At 46.1% G+C, this 18,019-nt stretch overlaps 1 protein-coding gene across 1 annotated transcript; it reads right to left on the bottom strand.

Annotated features, from left to right (window-relative positions):
* Positions 1 to 498: 498 nt before the first annotated feature.
* On the bottom strand, positions 499 to 16,295 carry tecta (tectorin alpha). Its single transcript, XM_042708567.1, has 24 exons — positions 16,181 to 16,295; positions 15,623 to 15,762; positions 15,166 to 15,453; positions 14,890 to 15,027; positions 14,398 to 14,563; positions 13,886 to 14,298; positions 12,892 to 13,462; positions 12,039 to 12,652; positions 11,303 to 11,833; positions 10,482 to 10,866; positions 10,234 to 10,388; positions 9,145 to 9,784; positions 8,632 to 8,831; positions 7,822 to 8,202; positions 7,376 to 7,662; positions 6,870 to 7,150; positions 5,496 to 5,621; positions 4,656 to 4,858; positions 4,191 to 4,380; positions 3,460 to 3,679; positions 3,147 to 3,309; positions 1,851 to 1,938; positions 1,538 to 1,657; positions 499 to 1,088 (listed from the first exon to the last, which is right to left on the bottom strand). The coding sequence occupies exons 1-24, from the start codon at positions 16,242 to 16,244 to the stop codon at positions 985 to 987; spliced, it is 6,468 nt and encodes a 2,155-aa protein (XP_042564501.1). The 5' UTR covers positions 16,245 to 16,295; the 3' UTR covers positions 499 to 984.
* Between the last annotated feature and the right edge of the window lie 1,724 nt (positions 16,296 to 18,019).

The raw sequence follows: 18,019 nt of genomic DNA, 5'->3' as shown, positions 1-18,019 counted from the left end.
TCTACATTTTTCTGCTATGTGTTACTGAAACACTTTTTTTTCACATCATTCAGACATTAATACTCTGTAAAAAATATGATGAATTGGAAAAATGCATTGTGGGTGTTTGTGATCATTGCCATTTTGAAGAACCTCAACAAACTCTAATACAATGCCACATTCTCAAAACAACATTTCAACATTTCAGTGATAACTGTCACATGTTCAAGTGGTTTCTTTTATCGCAAATCACAGTTGCTCAATAATTGGCTAAGGTATAGCTGTGTACTTCATTTCATTGAGAAATTTTACATAAATATGAATCAATCCAGAGAATCACAGCAGACAAACAGGCATCGGCAACAAAGACAAAATTGACTGCATTTACCAAAGGCTTTGGCAAGTGAATTGTTTTTTTTAGCTCATACTAGTTCTAAATGTCAGTCAATGCCCAAATATAAAGCCTTTTTACATAAACCAAAGCCTTTCGTAAACCCAACCAAATCAATCAATCAACCGTTAATAACCGATGATGATAGAGTACTTAGGCATATTCTGCATCTAAAACATAAGATTCCCTAGATTTGATACATTCTGAGATAATGTTGCCAGGGTGCATATTTTATTTTTCACTATATTTACTTCTGAAATTCTGACACTGTTTGTATTGTTCCTGTTTAATTTTTTGTTCATGTCCAAACCCGGTCCATTTTGCTCTGCTATGTTCTGTGGTTGTTTCATTCAAGATCTCCAGTGCCTTCAGACACAGGGCCACCATGGGAAGAGGATGATGATCACAGTGTGGTGTCCTTCAGTGGCACTGAGGAGAGATGATGATTCCTCTCGGCTGTGTTTTGGTTTCATTGTTGCTTTATCGTGACTCTTTTTTGAATGGATGCTCCGTTTTCTCATGCTGTTCCCTTTCTCCATATCTCCCTATCTCGATTGCTTGCTGTCATTCTGGGTCCTTTCCATCTCTCTCCTCTCTTGTGGTTACATGGCGGGTTAGGACAAGCAGGATAATGTGTGCGTGAGGGTCAGAAGGGCATAGGTCACTCCAAAAATTACCAGAGGAACGAGAGGTTGGATATTAGCACCAGAACCAGCCACTGTAAAGAGAAACATACAGAAAACATTATCATACAGAAAAATGATAACCAAAAGGATAGCTAAAGATTAATTTGACAGGGGGATATTATAATTATCTACAGCGTCATGTCATGCCCCTTTGCAAAGGGCAGAACAGCAGGCTTTGAGTGGCTTTTGAACTGGCTGATTGTCCATACCTGACGAGTTTGTCAGTTCCTCTCCCTGTGAGAAACTAGCACACCATTGGTTTTGTGCTATACCTATATTTTAGGTTATTTATTTATTGAAATTGACTTCACTGTCAAACAAGACATTTTATGTTGGGGCCTTTAAGCTGGATAGAAACAGGCCACAAACATTAAAGAACATGAATGATGAATATCTCTCTCTAATCTAATGTCTCTCCCGGCTGTTCTGTCAGAGGCAGAGATGGACCTCAGGCCTCTGTGTAGTTGAGTGAGAATCTCACCCCGGCAGCTTCTCCCGTCTCTCTGAAGCATTCCTGTGACACAGCTGCACACTGGTCCCGTCAGCTGGCTAGTGCAGATCTGTTCACAGCCACCATTGTTGTCTTCACACCACACATACTCTGAAAAACCACATCACAGGAGCAGACATTTTTAATAAATCATACTCACAGACAAAAGGTTCACAGATACAAAAACCCATAATAAACACACATATACTGTGCAACCCCCCCCCCCCCCCCCATACACACACACACATACACACAGTCACAGTCATTGATTAAATCTCATGCATGATGAAAAGACACTCCATACCTCTTCGTTTGATGGGTCCAATTGATAGTATCTGCTGTTGCCTGTGTTCAGTTTCTCCTGAGTACATTCTCCTGTTGTGTGGACAGTTCTGAATGTAAAGAATAAAGGTTTGGGCATTTGCCATGGATCATTGCCTTCTAGAAACCTGTAATAGGTTTGGCTTTTAGGGCTGATGTAACCTTTGAAGCATTTCTTCACATAGTGAAATATGGTATTCTGTCATTGAAGGTAATCTGACACTGTATTCCTTAAGGTTATCCAATATTATGTTTATAAGGGTGGGATTTCATGATTCACTGAAGAGAAAACCATGGGCCTCATTCTCGAACATTTTCTGAAGTTTCTTCTGAAATGTTTCTTATGGACTTCGGAAAACCAACGTAAGAAAAACATCTCCGCCAGATTCATGAACGCCTGAAAATGTGTTCTTACGCAGCCGAAGTGTTCTGAGCTGTGCTCCCCCGGAAGAGGTTTCTTAAATTGAAAGCGCGTTCTCGTGCCCCTGGATTTGCATACATAAACGCCCCGCCAGCTCCTTATAAGGGCACGCAACCGCTGTGACGTGTGCAGTCGGAATCGACCGAATCCACGCGAAGGCAACTCGAAAGCGAGTCATGTCAAAGCGGAAAGCGAGCACTGGTCTAGGAAACGCAGATCTAACTTCACCGGTGCAGAGGTGGAGGTACTGTTGCAGGATGAAGATGTGTCCATTCTATTCCACTATGGCTATATCAACGCAATTGAGTTTTGTGCTTATTTATTTATTCACTTACATTTGCAGTGTTCGTGTAGTCCTTTTATTTATTTTAGGACATCATGAAATCATGACTATAAATGTGAACGTAATTGTTAATGATACAAATATTCTCGTATTTATTATTATTATAATTATTTTAAACCGAGGATGTCTGTAGAGTTGATGTGAACGCAATCACCAACGATTTCTCACAAATTCAGCCCTTAACACTTCTAACACGGAGCGGCCCAGTGGGGCATCTTGTGTTTTTTTGAGGAATCGCATTTGAGAAAACTCTGGCCGATTTACGACTGCTATTTCGCGTTCTGAAAGTCTTCTGAAGTTCAGAACAAATCCCAGATGAGAAAACTTTCATGAATAGCAAATTTGTTCCTAAATCCGAAGTGGTGTTCAGAAGAAATTCCTTCTTAAATTCTTCTCAACTGCGTTCGAGAATGAGACCCCTTGTTCTATAGCACAAAAAAACTATACAGGAAAAAACTAAAATATCATTTATTTTGATAGACCATTATTTTGTAGTCTTGACTCACAGAACTCACCACTTTACATGGATTGACCTCAGAGTCACAGAGTGTGACATCACAGTGGAGATGGACCTCATCATAGTTCCCGATGAACTTGAACACAGTGACATGGAAACGGCATGTAAGAGAAACGCCATTCTCAGCCATGCCAATGGTGTTGTCCTTGACGTTGGGGCAGCTGAAACAGCAATAAGGGTCTGTGAGCGTCTTCACATACTAAACCTCTGAAAATATGCTTTGTGCGTGTACCATCCATTCAGGGTGATGTGTCATGGATGATAAAGTGCACAGTTCTAATATCAGAGACAGTGTGGTTGTGTCGTGCTACCCTCTTTCTATGATGATGTAGCGCAGTCTGTCAGTACTGTAGCGGGAAGGAGTGGCCCAGCACATGTTCACGATGAGGATGAGCTGCCGTGCATCTGCCCCCTCCACAAATACGCCAACGTACAGGACGTCTCGCGTGCTGAGCATGACTTCGCCCTCTCGGTAAGGTTGGCGGTAGGAGGAGTTCTTATAAAGAGCCATTTTGGTGATGAAGTTTCCCTCTTGAGTAGGCAGGGTGAGGTTTATGACACTGTAAAAAAAAAGAGTTGACAGTTTATCAAATTACATCTTCTAAGTTATGTCAGTGAGTTAAAGCAAAACAAAAGTATTAAATGTTTGGTGTTAAGGTTTTCATGGAGCTCTTGGCACAGAGTTTACATATACATTTGCCATGATAGTGTCAATTTCTGAAGTCTACTGAATTAGAAAATGTAATTTGCTGAGAGACCCTGGTGACGAGAAATTTGCCAAACAAATACTGTGGGTGATCACAGATGGTATAGTCAATGCTGGAGAGCTTGCACAAGTTTGATAAGCATTCATTTCAAACCAAAATAGCAACATCACAGCTCTCCTGTGGTTGCCATGGTGCTATTCATTTTCACATTTATATCCATGAAACACTGAAAAGTGTCAGCGCATTGTCAATTTAATGGACGTAAAAATAGATTTATCGTGACTTGGTGAGGCGTTCCTCAACATATTTATTCTCCCTCAAAAGATGTAAACAACCACTCAAAACCAAAATAACGTCTAACCTTAGCATGGGCTTTAGCACCGTCTCCAGGGAGATCTTGATGTCCAGCTCATAGGCACAGGAGAACTCCACATTGATTGTTTTGTCACGTGTCACAATATTCCCTGTGTTGTTCACACTCTCTATCCAGACAGTGTTCTTGTACATGATATGTGTTCCATTGGACTGTATTAAAAGAAAACAGTGGTATGTTACATAGCTGATACATTAAGCTATTATCAGAAGCAATAATGCATCTTTATATTTGTCTCACACAACTTCACTTTCCCTGAACATGAATCCACTGGTCCACAAATCCACAATCCACAAATCCACAAGAATTAAAATGTTAAAGTCGATTGATGGTATTTTTTCTCTACCTTATTGCGACGTTTCTTTGTGACTTTCAGAACCACCTGAAAGTATGATGGTTAAGTCCAAAGAGAGGTTACGAACCTCACCTGTACAATGGAGCCACAGTGGCCTTTGGTGTTGTTGATGTGGAAAGAGATGAAGTCCTCCCCCTCGATGGCGGGGCAGTGCTGGTCGTTGATGCGCACATCCTCCCGCTCAAAGCCCAACTGGAAGAGCCTGCACTTGGATATGGAGACCTCCATCCGAGCGTGTTTACACGTCACCTCTGCCTGAAGGATGTCATCCTCTCCTGTCCAGAGTAACAGAGAGGGTTAAAGACATGCATGCAAACTCAAAGACAAGGCACAGGCCAAGTAACTACCCAATTCAGCTGAATTCTAGAATTCTAGAATGGAGAATTCTAATGGAGACGTTCAGTGTCTCAAATTTAAAACTACACGTAGAGCTACTTTACTACTAGAGTTTATCCAAGACTTAATTGTGTAATTTATATTTTGTTTTGTTGTTGCTTTGTTTTGCCTACCAAGTGCTCTTTGGGGAAAATGTAGATATTTGACAAATTCATTTGGAACCGTTCTTGCTACGAATCCCTAAAAAACAATCTGTAATGATTTCTATATATATATATTATATTATATATATATATATATATATATATATATATATATATATATATATTAAGAACCCTTCCACATTCTACCTAAAACCCTTTAATGAAGAATTATCTGGAGAAACAGTGATTCCTTGGGTGATTCTCTGTACCCTTTATGTGAAAAATTATACAGTGCAACTCAAACAAAGTTTCAATGAGATAGATATGGGTCCTAAGTAACAAGCATAAGGTTTATAGGTTTTACAAGCAGAATAGCCTAATCAAGAGTGTTCTCCCAATTCTCTCTCTCTGGTAACCCCCTCACTGCCATAACCCCCAGCTGTCTCACCTATCTCATTGCTGGGCAGCTCAGGGCAGCCACACAGGTCTCCTCCATTCTCCTGCTCACAGGTGTTGTTTGTGCAGATCTCTCCAGCACAGGGGTCGTAGATCCATTCTGCTAAAGACAGGTCCAGTCACAGCGTTAGCTGTCTTCACAAATACACACCAGTGATGACACGTACAGCAAAAATGACTTTTCCGGGGAATAAACACATACACATGTACTTAATTTAAGTCTTGTTATTCCTTTATGATGTTTATGAATCGGTCAGGTAATTACAGGTAAATCCACAGATAACGTTGATCGCTTCTAATCTGACGAGTTTATGCGTATTTCATTCACCTCATTTATCACTTAATTAGGTAAATAAAAGAAAATGCAAGTGGACTCAGGTAGGGTGGCAACCTAAATGAAATCCTGAAAGGTAAGCTGCTCATAGGAAATCCCAGAAATCCTAGCACTGAGTAAATTAATAAACTAGTTGCCTTGACGATCTCCTATCTAGCCCGTATTGACCTTCTCATTCAAATGTTCTGAAGTGCAAAGGGTCTCTGGTTAGTTCACTGCTATTTAAGAAGTCTACGAATTCTGAAGATGGCCAGTGCCACAGTCTTCAGACTCTTTCAGAGGAAGAAAATTTGTTTTTGATTTTTTGAAGCAACAAAAACACAGAAAAACAGATGGCAGTTACAGCCAGGGAAACAAAGGACGGTCCGACAAGGCGTGCTCACATCACCACACTACATACGCGCACATATGAAGGAACAGTGATCTTTTTGCCAGCTAGCTTACTACAATAGCAAAGCAACCTGAACAACTTATTGATGGTGTTAAAAATAGACGTGGACACTTAGCAACACATTGTGCTAGTGTACATTCAGTCCAACTGGCTCACTAATAGCTGTAGGTGATCTTTTTGGGGAGAGATGATTAACTTATTGTTGACAAAAAATGGCTTGTGAACGTATCAGTGTAGCTAAATTAGCAGACTGAACCATGGAAGTTGGAATATAGGTTTGCACTGTTGCACTTTTATATATAGGTTCAAGGATATATGCTCATATGCTATTGTAGGAAAGCAACCTCTAGTAGGGTGACATTTGTCATGCCCCATCAGACCCCATCCATTCAAGTGGCGTCTAGTTTTAGTGGTGGAGTTTTCTAATTTTGCATGTTGATGCGTCTGAAGGGACATGAGGGACCACTCAATCAATACACATAGGGAAAAGACATTTTTTTTTTAAGTTTCAGTGATCTTATCTGTGAAAGCCAAGAAAATGTAATATGTTAACCATTTATCTTAAGATTTCATTCCAAACCATTTGCTAACATTAATCTGACTGGCATGTGGTGCCATCCCCTTACAGCAGTTCTCTTGGGTGATCCACTTGGTTGTGAGTGTGCCAAAGGAGCGGCATGCTTCGGCATAGGCAGCCATGGAGCCGCAGACTTGAGCCTTGCGGTGGTTGTAGCAGCCGTCCAGGTAGCAGGACTGGTAGAAGGGCCTGGGGTCCAGCAGGCCATGGCAGGGCTGGAAGAAGCCCTTCATCTCCGTGAGCTTCAGGCAGCTGTCCTCGCCCTGGAGGGCGGCCACGGCTGTGTTATCGCAGGACTGAGCCAGAGCGACGTACTGGGTCTCATCACAGCTACAAAAACAGGAGGAGTGCAAGAAGAGAGGCCGGTACCTTCTTACAATTTAAACTTAAAAAATGAAATGTATAAAGTATATAAGTAAGTCAAAGTATACAATACAGCCTATACAGTTGGACAGAACTACTTACGCAGTATTTTCAAAGCAAACACAAATACTCACACTCGTGCCCATCAATTCACACGCCATAGACAACACATACACACATTTATAAGATCACCTGTTTTGCATGCCATTGGTCTTCCAGCTCTGAGCCAGCTCCAGAGCACTCATGGCCGGTTTGCCACGGGAGGTGATGTAGTCATCCGCGGGGTCGCCGTTGAAGTTCCCGCACAGACCGCACACTTTGTTCTGCAGCCGGGGCCCCATGGTGATGCTCAGGGTGTTGAATCGGTTGTACCGCACCTGGATTTCCTGGGGGGTGTCGATGACCAGGAATCCCTCTGAGGTGGACACGCGTGTCATCAGGCCCGTGACAAAGGGTACGGTCACTGGGGTCCCATTTACCTGAGAAGGAGAGCAGGACATCAGTTTCAGACTAGTTCATACCCTACTAAATTTAAGGTAAAGTAATCCTGAGGATTACTATGAACTTTCAGCTAGTTCATTCAGGTTATTCAGTAAGTCAGATAATTCCTCTGCATTGTTTCAGAAGAGCTCCAAAACCTTGACAGTGCTCCCAGAGATGAGGATATTCTCCTCGTTGATGTACAGGTAGGCGTGTGAGATAGTGGTGAGGTTTGGCGTGCTCCACTTGTCAAAGTTGGCGATGAGCTGGAATGAGAGCTCTGGCAGCTTGTGGCAGATGGTGGAGAGGACAAAGGAACAGGAAGCCGGCAGTCGGAGAGAGGCGCCATCGAAGGTCCTGAACACTCCACCGCCGGAGGCGACGCAGTGCTGGGTGCGACGGGCAAAGCAGCCCCTCACACCATTGCGCAGACCACACTCTTCCTCTGCCTTACAGCGGCGCGGGTCACACTGGATCAGATTCCTCCCAATGCACTGGCAACGCTTGGTACATTCGCCATTCCAGAACTGCTGCTTTGGCTGACACAAAGAAGGAGACAATGTTCTGTCGTGTTTGTGCTTGAAAGCATATTAAATCAGTGTCACAGCTGACATATGTACAGGGGTCTATATCTATATACAAAAAGGAATCCAAAGAGCTGACCTATGTACAGGGGTCTACATCTATATACAAAAAGGAATCCAAACAGGCTGGATATGGATCTAGAGGATGTGGATCCTCTCCAGTTATCCTTACTGGAGTGCCTTCATAAACTTTATGTCTGTATGACAAACTGCCAGTGTAAGTCACATTTCCTTATCTGCCACCCTCTTCAACAGGACATTACTTCATGTGACAGTAATCCCTTCCCGTCTCTTCCCCATTGGCACAGATGCACCCATCCAATTGAACTGTTCATATGTGGTCTATCAGTATTAAACGCACAACCGCCTCACACTGTGACTCACCTCATAATATTTGCCGTCGGTGTAGCAGCCACAGTTCTGACTGAGGATGCAGCTCTTGCCATTGAGCACATATCCCTGATCACACTGGCAGCCCTCCACACAGTACTGGTTGCAGTCACGATGCCCACGAGCTGGAGCACACTGGGGTTGGCACACTATCATGCAGCTGGCATAGTGAGTGTTTGATGGGCATGTCACAGCTGTGAAAGGGGGTACAAGTGAGGCTTTGGTCAGTTTGTCAATCAGTTTGTATCATTCAAATGTGAGTAAATGCTTTACAAACACAGTACACATGACATATTGCAATATGCTGCACAGTGTACATTAAAACCAGTTCCTTAGGTAGACACATACATAGACATAATATACAAATACATCGACATATCATCTACAATGTATAGTATGCTGAAGTAAAAATTGAGACTGGTGAGATTGTAATAACAGTCCTTCAAATACCTGCAACTTTTCCACTGACATAAACATACACATACAAACTGTGTTGGTGTTTCTTACTGCAAGGTGTGGAGTTCCTCCAGCCGATGATGGGCACTCCCTGAGTTTGGCACGTGCTGGCATAGATCTGGAGCCAGTTGCAGATGGTCTCCCGCGCCCCCTGGTCCAGGCAGGTGTCCTGCAAACAGCTCTGGTAGAAGTACGCCGGCGGCACCATACTGTGGCAGCGGGCAAACATGCCGCCGCGATCCACCAGCAGCCCACACAGCCTCACTGCCTCTGGCTCCACATACACGTACAGTCCTTCTGACAGATGGAAGCGGTTGCCAGGGTTTTCAGCGTCGGTTTCCACGTTGCCGGCAATGTCGACCACTGACACGGGGCCTTCACCGGCCCTCTCCGCATTCCCACAGCGGGGACAGGAGTCACCACACCCTACTTGGCAGAAGCGCTCGCGCTTTGCCCATGTCATGCCCCATTCAGTGACGGTGGCGGCAGGGTCAGACATGGGCACTCCTTGGCAAAGCCCACAGGTGGCATTGTAGAGGCTGCGTGGCAAGGACAGCAATACGCGGGTGTTCCAGTCAAAGACCACTTTGAGGCCGAAATCTGTCTCAGCAATCAGCTGCAGGCCGTGGGTGTAGATGTTGACCTTGCTGGGCCCCAGTTTCAGTGGCAGAAACAGACGCTCCTTATTCACCTGGGTAGAAGGGAGTCACAAGGGCACATCACATTCCCATCATTTCATTTGGTCCCCGCCTGCTGTTTTTTTTTTAATCTACAGGTTTTCGTTAGATCTTTGGAGGGTGGTGTGAACCCATTCCAAATGCCACTCAGATGGGTAATTCTCTGAGGCATGTCCAGCACGCTAACAGATCCTGACTGAAACACAATACTGCACAGGGCATCAAAGTGAGCAGCTCTCTCGCCTTCTCTATTATTTAGGCTTGATTAAAAATAACTTCCTGTCATGATGCCCATAACATTTAGAACAACTCTCCTGGATTATTTAATATTAAGAAACTTTTGAATTTTGAATATTTTTTTTACAGTGTGGGTATTGTTCCTCTCTTTCTTCTTCCTTTCAATTCCACTCCAACCTTTCCATGTTTTTTCACCTGACTGTCATGTGCCATTTTTTTTACTCACTGTGACAGTGTGCTTGTAGCTGCGTGACACTTCAATCTCATAGCCATACACCTCCAGGACAAAGCCCTTGACCCAAATTGATTGCGTCGTGTCCCGTTCCTCATTCCTAACAAAGAGTTTGAACTGGGGGAGCGTTCGATGGCGGGTGATGATGGGTGCGGGCCCGTCATTCCCGTTCCCATTTCCGTTCTCATTGTCGTTGTCATTGTCATTCCCGTTCCTCATGTCAGTCACGTACGAATACCCAAATCCATCATCGTCGTCATCGCCATCATCCTCCCCACACTGTGTGGTGGCCAGCATAAGGGAGCAGCTGCTCTGCAGGTCGAAAGGAATGCCACTGAAGGGCAGGAAGTGGCTGTAGCCAGCGACGGTACACAGCGCCTCGGTGCGCGGCTGGCAGAAGTAGAGCTCCTCGTCCTCCTGGCAGAACTCCTCTGCATCGCAGGGGGCGAAATGGCAGTACACGCTGTTGTCAGTGCCGTTGCAGTAGCAGCGCTCCTGGCACTCCCAGTCCGTCCAGAAGGTCTCGTTGGTGGCCAGCTGCCGGCCCATGTACATGCAGCCGCAGTCGCTCCGTGCCACGCACTGGCCGTCCCGGAGAGCGTAACCCTCCTCGCACTGGCAGCCCTCGGAGCAGGGCAGTGGGCACGGCTCCTCTGGCTCGTCCAGGTTGGCACAGGTCAGGGGGCAGTTACTGGCGCACTCCTCAAAGTGGCTGCTCTCAGGGCAGGGCAGAGCTGTGAGGGAGAGAGGGAGACTGACGGTGAGAGACGGCTCAGGTGGATCAGGTCACATACTCTTCAGGTATTTCAGATCAAATAGCACAGAAAACTATGGATACAGGCGTATATTATCATTAGAGCAGTGTCATTTATGAAATAGGTTTCAACGTGCCTTTGTGGCTTGCACCACCCCACAAACAAGAGCTTTTCTACATAAAACATACAATTTGTTGTTAAGAGGTCGATTGACTGGCATGAACGAAGTAAAGGCACATAAACATGCATAAGGTACGTCAAATAGGCTTACGGCAATTAGTGGCAGTTCTCCAGGCTCCTAAACTGATCTGTGCATCCTGGCAGGCTGAGGCATAGGCCTGCAGGGAGGAACAGAGAGCCGAGCGGTTGCCCTCTTTCACACACATGTTATAGAGGCAGTTCCTGAAGAACGGTGAGGGGTTGACAGCCATGTGGCATGCCAGGAAGGAGCTGTTGCTCATGTCATTGATGTTCCCACAGAGCCAAGGGCTCTGGTAGAGACGCAAATCCACACACATGCGATACAGATCCTCACAATCCCCATTACATGTCAGGTCATCAGCAATAGCCCTCCAGCCCTCTACAAAGAGTTCGGCTGTCTCCGCCTGCCGGCCATTTGGCAGGCGCAGGTCATCGTTGGGGTCGGTGTTGAAGAAGCCACACAAGCCACAGGTGGCGTTGTAGAAGACAGTGGAGAGGGAGACGTTGAGATGGCCCTGGCGGGAATAACGAACTTTCACCACGCCACTCCATTCCACAACAGTGATGTTTCCCATCTTGTATATTGTCAGCATCTCCACTGGATGGACAAAAGGGAGTCCCACAGGCTCTCCATTCAGCTGCGGACAGAACATTCAGTAAGTTTAAGAGATTTCGACATAAGGAATCCATACAAGAAATGCAATGCTGAAGACTCATGTAATTAATCACTGGAACAAGAGTCATTTCTTTAAGATACAGAGTACAAGTACATATATATTTATATATACACACACATATACTAAGAGAGGATTTCTCTTGAGAACTTTGAACACCCTGACACACCTTTGCAGAGTCAAAATCCGATCCACCAATTTGAGCCTCCAGGTGAGCTACCCTGACGACCACAGGCCTCATCCAGGTGGGGCCTTTATTCACCAGCTTCCTGCCCATCTTTACCTCGACGGCAGACACATTGGCTGGCATGACCCCACACGGCTTCACCAGGTAGAAGGAGCTCTCGTCAGGGACGGGCAGCACCATGCCATCAAAGGTGAACTGGACCTGGGTCTGGGAGAGGAAGCAGACACCCTCGCGCCGGGGGTAGCAACCCAGCAGCCCGACCTCGGCTACGCACACTTCCCCCTCCCGGCACGAGTCGTTGAAGCAGGACACCTCGCCGGCCGGGCCGCACACGCAGCGATGGGAGCACTCCCCTCCGTGCTCTGTGACCTCTCCCGTCCAGAAAGTCTCATTTAGGGAGTAGTAGAGGCCGTCCTCCTCGCAGCCGCACTCCTCGTAGCGGACGCAGCGGCTGCCGCTCAGCACGTAGCCCGGGTCACACTGGCAGCCTTCGGTGCAGGGGTGGGTGCACTGCAGGTGGGAGGTCAGCTCCGAGCAGGAGGAGGGGCAGGCGCTGGTGCACACCTCGTAGTGGCTGAAGTCAGGACAGGTCAGAGCTGGAAACACCACCAAGTTACGTTTATTTAAGAATGAAACAACCACAGCATGAAAAAGTAGGATTGCATAGAGGTCATAAATTGCAAACATGCAAAGTTCAAAGAATCTGGTATGTAAGGCATTAAAACATTCAGTGTTGTATTGGACAACACAAATGGATAAGCTATTTTAAGTGGATTAACTGTATGCTATATTTTTGGAGGAATATTGGAGATTGGGCATATTTTTTTAACCCTACCACAGAATGTGCGTGATCTCCAGGGACGAATGGTCACCCCCAGTGCCTGGCATGCCAGGGCGTATGCTTGTATGGCCTGGCACAGAGTTGTGATGTTATCTCGATTACTGCACATGTCATACACACAGCTGTAGACAAAGGCAGTGGGGTCGACCACTGCACGGCAGTCTCGGAAGGGCCCATCGGTCTTGTTGATGAGGCCACAGTAGTCTGGCCGGAAGTAGAAGGCCTCCGTGGCTGGGTCACACACACTGCAGTTGTGAGCGCAGCCATCTGTGCATCGCCAGTCAAAGTCCTCGGCCCTCCAGCTTCCCCCCAACTCCACCACGCTCTCTGCCAGTGAGCCGTCAGGCAGCACAGGGTCGTCGGCAGGGTCGTCATTGTAGTTGCCACACAGGCCGCAGGTGTTGTTGAAGTAGGGACTTGGCAGGGAGATGGAGGCATAGTGCTGCCCGTCGTACGTCACCAGGAGGCCGAAGTCAGTCTCCAGGGCAACGGCCACGCCCGACTGGTACACTCGGACAGCTCCAAGCTGAAGCTGCACTGGGAGGGTCCTCATCAGGCCATCCACCTGAACCATTCAGAATATCATCAACATTACAACCTCTAACCCCATTACATTACAAAAAGGATATATCATTCAACATATTTTAACCAGTGTACCTTTAGCACATTGAAAGTGTTATGTGAATAAATAAACAATGACCATTATATTTAAATGTCTATTGGTAGATATCTGGATCATCTGGTACAAATATACAAATGACACAAATGTTATGGTGCATTATATAGTGCTGATCAATTCTGTAGTACAAACAGTTTAGTTTAGTTTAGAATAGAATTGAACATATGAGGTAGCGGTACATTATTTAACTTGCACATAGAAACGTCATTGAATATGCACACAAAGATGCTGCTGAACGTAGCCCTACATGTATGTCTGCAGCACCCATATGAAACAGACCAACAATTTCAAACAATCAGGAAACCCTACCTGAACTGTTCCAAGGCTGCCTTTTGGCAGATTTATCCGATGGCCGTAAACGTCTATAGTGACATCTCGAAGCCAGGACACTGTGGCAGAACCCCGATTCTCATTCTTGGCCTCCACACTAAAGTAGGGCAGCCCAGGGGTCTCCCAGCAAGGCCGGGCCAGCAGGTAGGAGCAGGTCCCCTGGAAGTGGTAGAGGAAGCCGTCGAATGTGTGGTAGTGGGGGTCTCCGAACACCACGCAGGTGCTGGTGCGTGTGGGCTGACAGTAGTAGGCGCCCTCCAGTTGTTCGCAGGTCTCCAGCTGTCCGCATGGAGCCTCCTGGCAGAAGACCTCGTTATCCACATCCAGACAGCGGCACCGCTGGGAGCACTGGTCCGACAGCCAGAACACCTCCCCCCGCCTGTAAAATCGACCTGGACAAGGCAGAGAAGCGATGTGGGTTGAGGGTATACTTTTTTTTCCCAAAACGTATACAACGAAGCGTGGTGTATGGGCACTATGTTCATTATCACCATTATAGCTGCATCCATTGGCTGGATCTATTTGCTCCGTGTCAACCCGGAAGAACCATCGCCCTGGCTGGTTGACATTGGTGGTTAGCTCAGTGTTCACAACGTCGTTGGAGCGCGAGCCGGGGAGGTTGAAAAAGTGGCTGACATCTCCGCCATTGAAACCTGACTGGAGAAGGGAGTTATGGGATATGATGAGGGCCTGATGCTGTAGACATTTACATTTAGTCATTTAGCAGACGCTTTTATCCAAAGCGACTTACAAGGATGTATACACATTTTTACATTCACACTGATGGCACACTGCACATCAGGAGCAATTAGGGGTTCAGTGTCTTGCTCAAGGACGCTTCGACAGGGAATCGAACTAGCAACCTTCTGATTACTACTGATTATTACTGATTACTAAACGACTTCTCTACCCCCGTACCACTGTCGCCCCTATAGAAAAGTAGCTGGAATGGCTGAGTGGCTGACTTTTCAGGGTTTGCTCACCTGTCCTGTGGTTCCGCCCAGACCTGTAAGGGGATCTCCCCCACTGGCGGTGCCAGTGCTCCAGGCAATGTCTCCGTAGTTGAACATGGAGAGGAATATTGTCCCGTCAGAAATGAGGACGCACTGAAATGTATTTACCTGACCAAAGGGAGGGGAGAAATTTCTATCAGCTCATAATGTAAACATTGGACAGGAATATAGCCTTTGTCACAATCTGTTAAAACCACTGTCGGACTGTGATTCACTTGGTTTTCATAAACACAGAGACGGCTTTACCGGAGTGGTCTGGCTGCCTCCATAAAATGTGACCTGATGCCACGTTGCAATGAAGGCCCAGGTTGCCGTGAAGGAAGGAATGTTTTTGAAGAACTTGCGGGCATCAATGGTGGCTCTTTCCAGGATGTCTGGCTCCGTGGTCTCACGATAGTACACATCGCCTCGGATACCATTGTGTACATCGGCCCATAGGGGCGCGATGAACGAGCGACTGTCACTGAGGGGGAAAGCTTCAGGGGTGAACTGGCTTACTTGCACACCAAAGGAGACTACTCCATTATTGTTGACCTGCGGGTGGAGAAGATAGAGTAGATACATGAACAGATGGCAAGATGGGGAGCCTGAATGGAAAGACAAGTGGATGCATTGGCTCCAGTTACGCATTGTCTCTAATGCTCTAATGTATTTCCATTAAGTGAACATGTCGGCCAAACAACTAGAGACACAACAGACTTACATAGAGAGAGCGGTAGGGGATGGCGAAATAGATGAAAGGGATGAGGATAGGAATTTCTGGGGAGCTGCCATCGTCCATCTTTGGGGTCTCTAAATCCCTATAGGCCGGCCCGAAGGGGTAGAGGATATCCTGAGAAAAAGCTGGAGGGGGGAGGGATCAGAAAACATTACCAAAGAGTAACAGCATTGTCACCACAGCAGAGGACCACTAGCCACAACCTGGTCACAAAAGTCTGGCTGGCCTGTCACCTGATACATATTCAAGAGTGACTTTTATCTGTTAAAATCATTGCAGTGTCAGACTAACCTGAAACTGGAGACGGGGGACTCAGTTTGTTACAAAATAGAGGTTTGGGACTTAACTTGTTCGTCTTTTACAAGGCCTTGTTATTTTCAATGATGGCTTGATGATCTAACCGATAACTTAATAATGGCTGGATTCCATTTGCTGCTGTCCTCGAACTGGGAGCTACACAGCCTTGCTGATTGGTGTATAATTGCCCTGACACAAAAAAAGAAAGGGGAACATATGCAACAGGGGAGCAAACACAGTCCTCACCTCCTCCAGGAGCGAAGACGCTGAAGAGCTGGAGCAGAACGAGTGAAGTACCTGCTCTGACCATCCTAAAAACACCTGCAGAGAAGAAACCCTGTAATGAGTTAGAGAGGACACAAGCTGAAGATGCACTGTTTCCTTTGCACAAATAGATTTATTTGATCAAAGCTAAAGCTTTTGTCTGAAGAGGATTATCAGTTAATAAATAATATATATATTATTATAATTATATATATATATATATTTCATAATAACAAATATGTAATTCTGCCTTGAAAAAATTGCCTAGTTTATTTCTGCTCCTATAGTCTTATTCCATTCCCTCACCTGTGAGGAGCTGGGAGTGTGGACGGTTCTGCACTTGGCAACACCGAGCTGGCAGCAAAGATCTGCCAACTGCATGTGGTTCCATGACAGTCGTGGTATTTTTGGGCATTGTAAGTTAGTTGAGATCAAACCAAAGTGTTACAAATGTTATTCGTATGGAGGTAGTAAGGTAATTTTAAAGCACTCGGGATTAGAACTGAAATTAGGTTTCACCAGTCTTTACATAATCAGTGAGACAGACGCATCAGTGGCACCAGTGCTGTCTCTCTGGGCAAGCGATATGACGAATAAAAGCACATCAAGAGCGTGGAGGAAAAAACATGAGTGAGACCATAGAGGGTGAAAGCCATTGGGCCAATGACTCCTAATCTTCCCCATTTTTAAGAGCAGTCTCCCAAGTTTCCCCTGGGGCGCTCGCTCCCCCTCGCTCTACCCCCGCCACGCTAGGCCTGTTGGCCGGGGCCTGAAAAGGTCCCATTATGCTTTAGGGAACAATGTGTGAGGGATCACGTTCTCCAGCGCTCCCGTCTGAGTGGACCGCGGAGAGGCAGGCCCAGGCCCGCTCTCTGCCAGGCACCCCAACGCCTATGTCTCGCTCCACTCTGGCGTCTCTCTGAGAGACCAGCCGAGACTCCATTACCGTGTCTGTTTGTGTGCCATGTCTTGTTGGCCACTGAGAGAGGCGTAAACAGTGGGAGCTAATGGTCTTAATTGAGCAGCCCTGGGGCGGCCTTGCCAGGGTCCCAGCCATGACCCTGCAGGTAGGAGTCAGCGACACGCTGGCTCTGCCAGCTGTTCCCCGACCAGGATTTACATTCTCACGCTTACTCCCTTCAGGGGAAGAGATGGAGAGAATGTTTACCTCTGTATGGGGGGGAGGGGGGGGATTTTTGAACCATTGGCAAACTTGAGAGCAGATGCTTTTATTTATCAAGTAACCTTTCTAGGCAGGGTGACTGATCCGTACCTTTCCTTTGGGTTGTGTTTCACTCAACCACAGGGGAGCTGGGGTGGTCCAACACCTGCACAAGTCAGCTGCTATCATGCAGAGCGCTGGTCAGTCCTTTCCTTAGTCCTTGTGATTCAGGAAACATGAGAGTGCTATATATACTCGCTAGTAAGCTCATTGATTTATTATCATTATCATCAAACCCAACTAGCCTTAACGTTTGTAAACAATTCAATATGAAAGAGAAAGGCAGTTTCTTTGGTGAATAGTTTCCTAACCTTTTTCTTTCTCAGTATAAGACAAAGGAAAGCTCAGTGGCATGGATATTCATTATGCCCCCATGTGTCTTGTGCAGCAAGACTCCATAAGGGGCACATTGAAGTTCCCTTTAAGGGCAAGAACAGCCAGGCAATGTTTCTGTTCAATGGTTTATGAGATTGGAGATTTAATCTATACTATCTTTATCTTCAGTTAAAGTGAACTGCCTTAAGGTATCCGTTTAATTTCACATGGCTATATTGAGTCATGGCATGTCAAGTCATCACCCATTCATCTGTGTAAATTAC

This window comes from Clupea harengus, chromosome 8, assembly GCF_900700415.2.
Source record: "Clupea harengus chromosome 8, Ch_v2.0.2, whole genome shotgun sequence".
Taxonomy (NCBI): Eukaryota; Metazoa; Chordata; class Actinopteri; order Clupeiformes; family Clupeidae; genus Clupea; species Clupea harengus.
The sequence above is the reverse complement of the archived record's forward strand: the minus strand, read 5'-3'. Positions and strand labels throughout refer to the sequence as shown.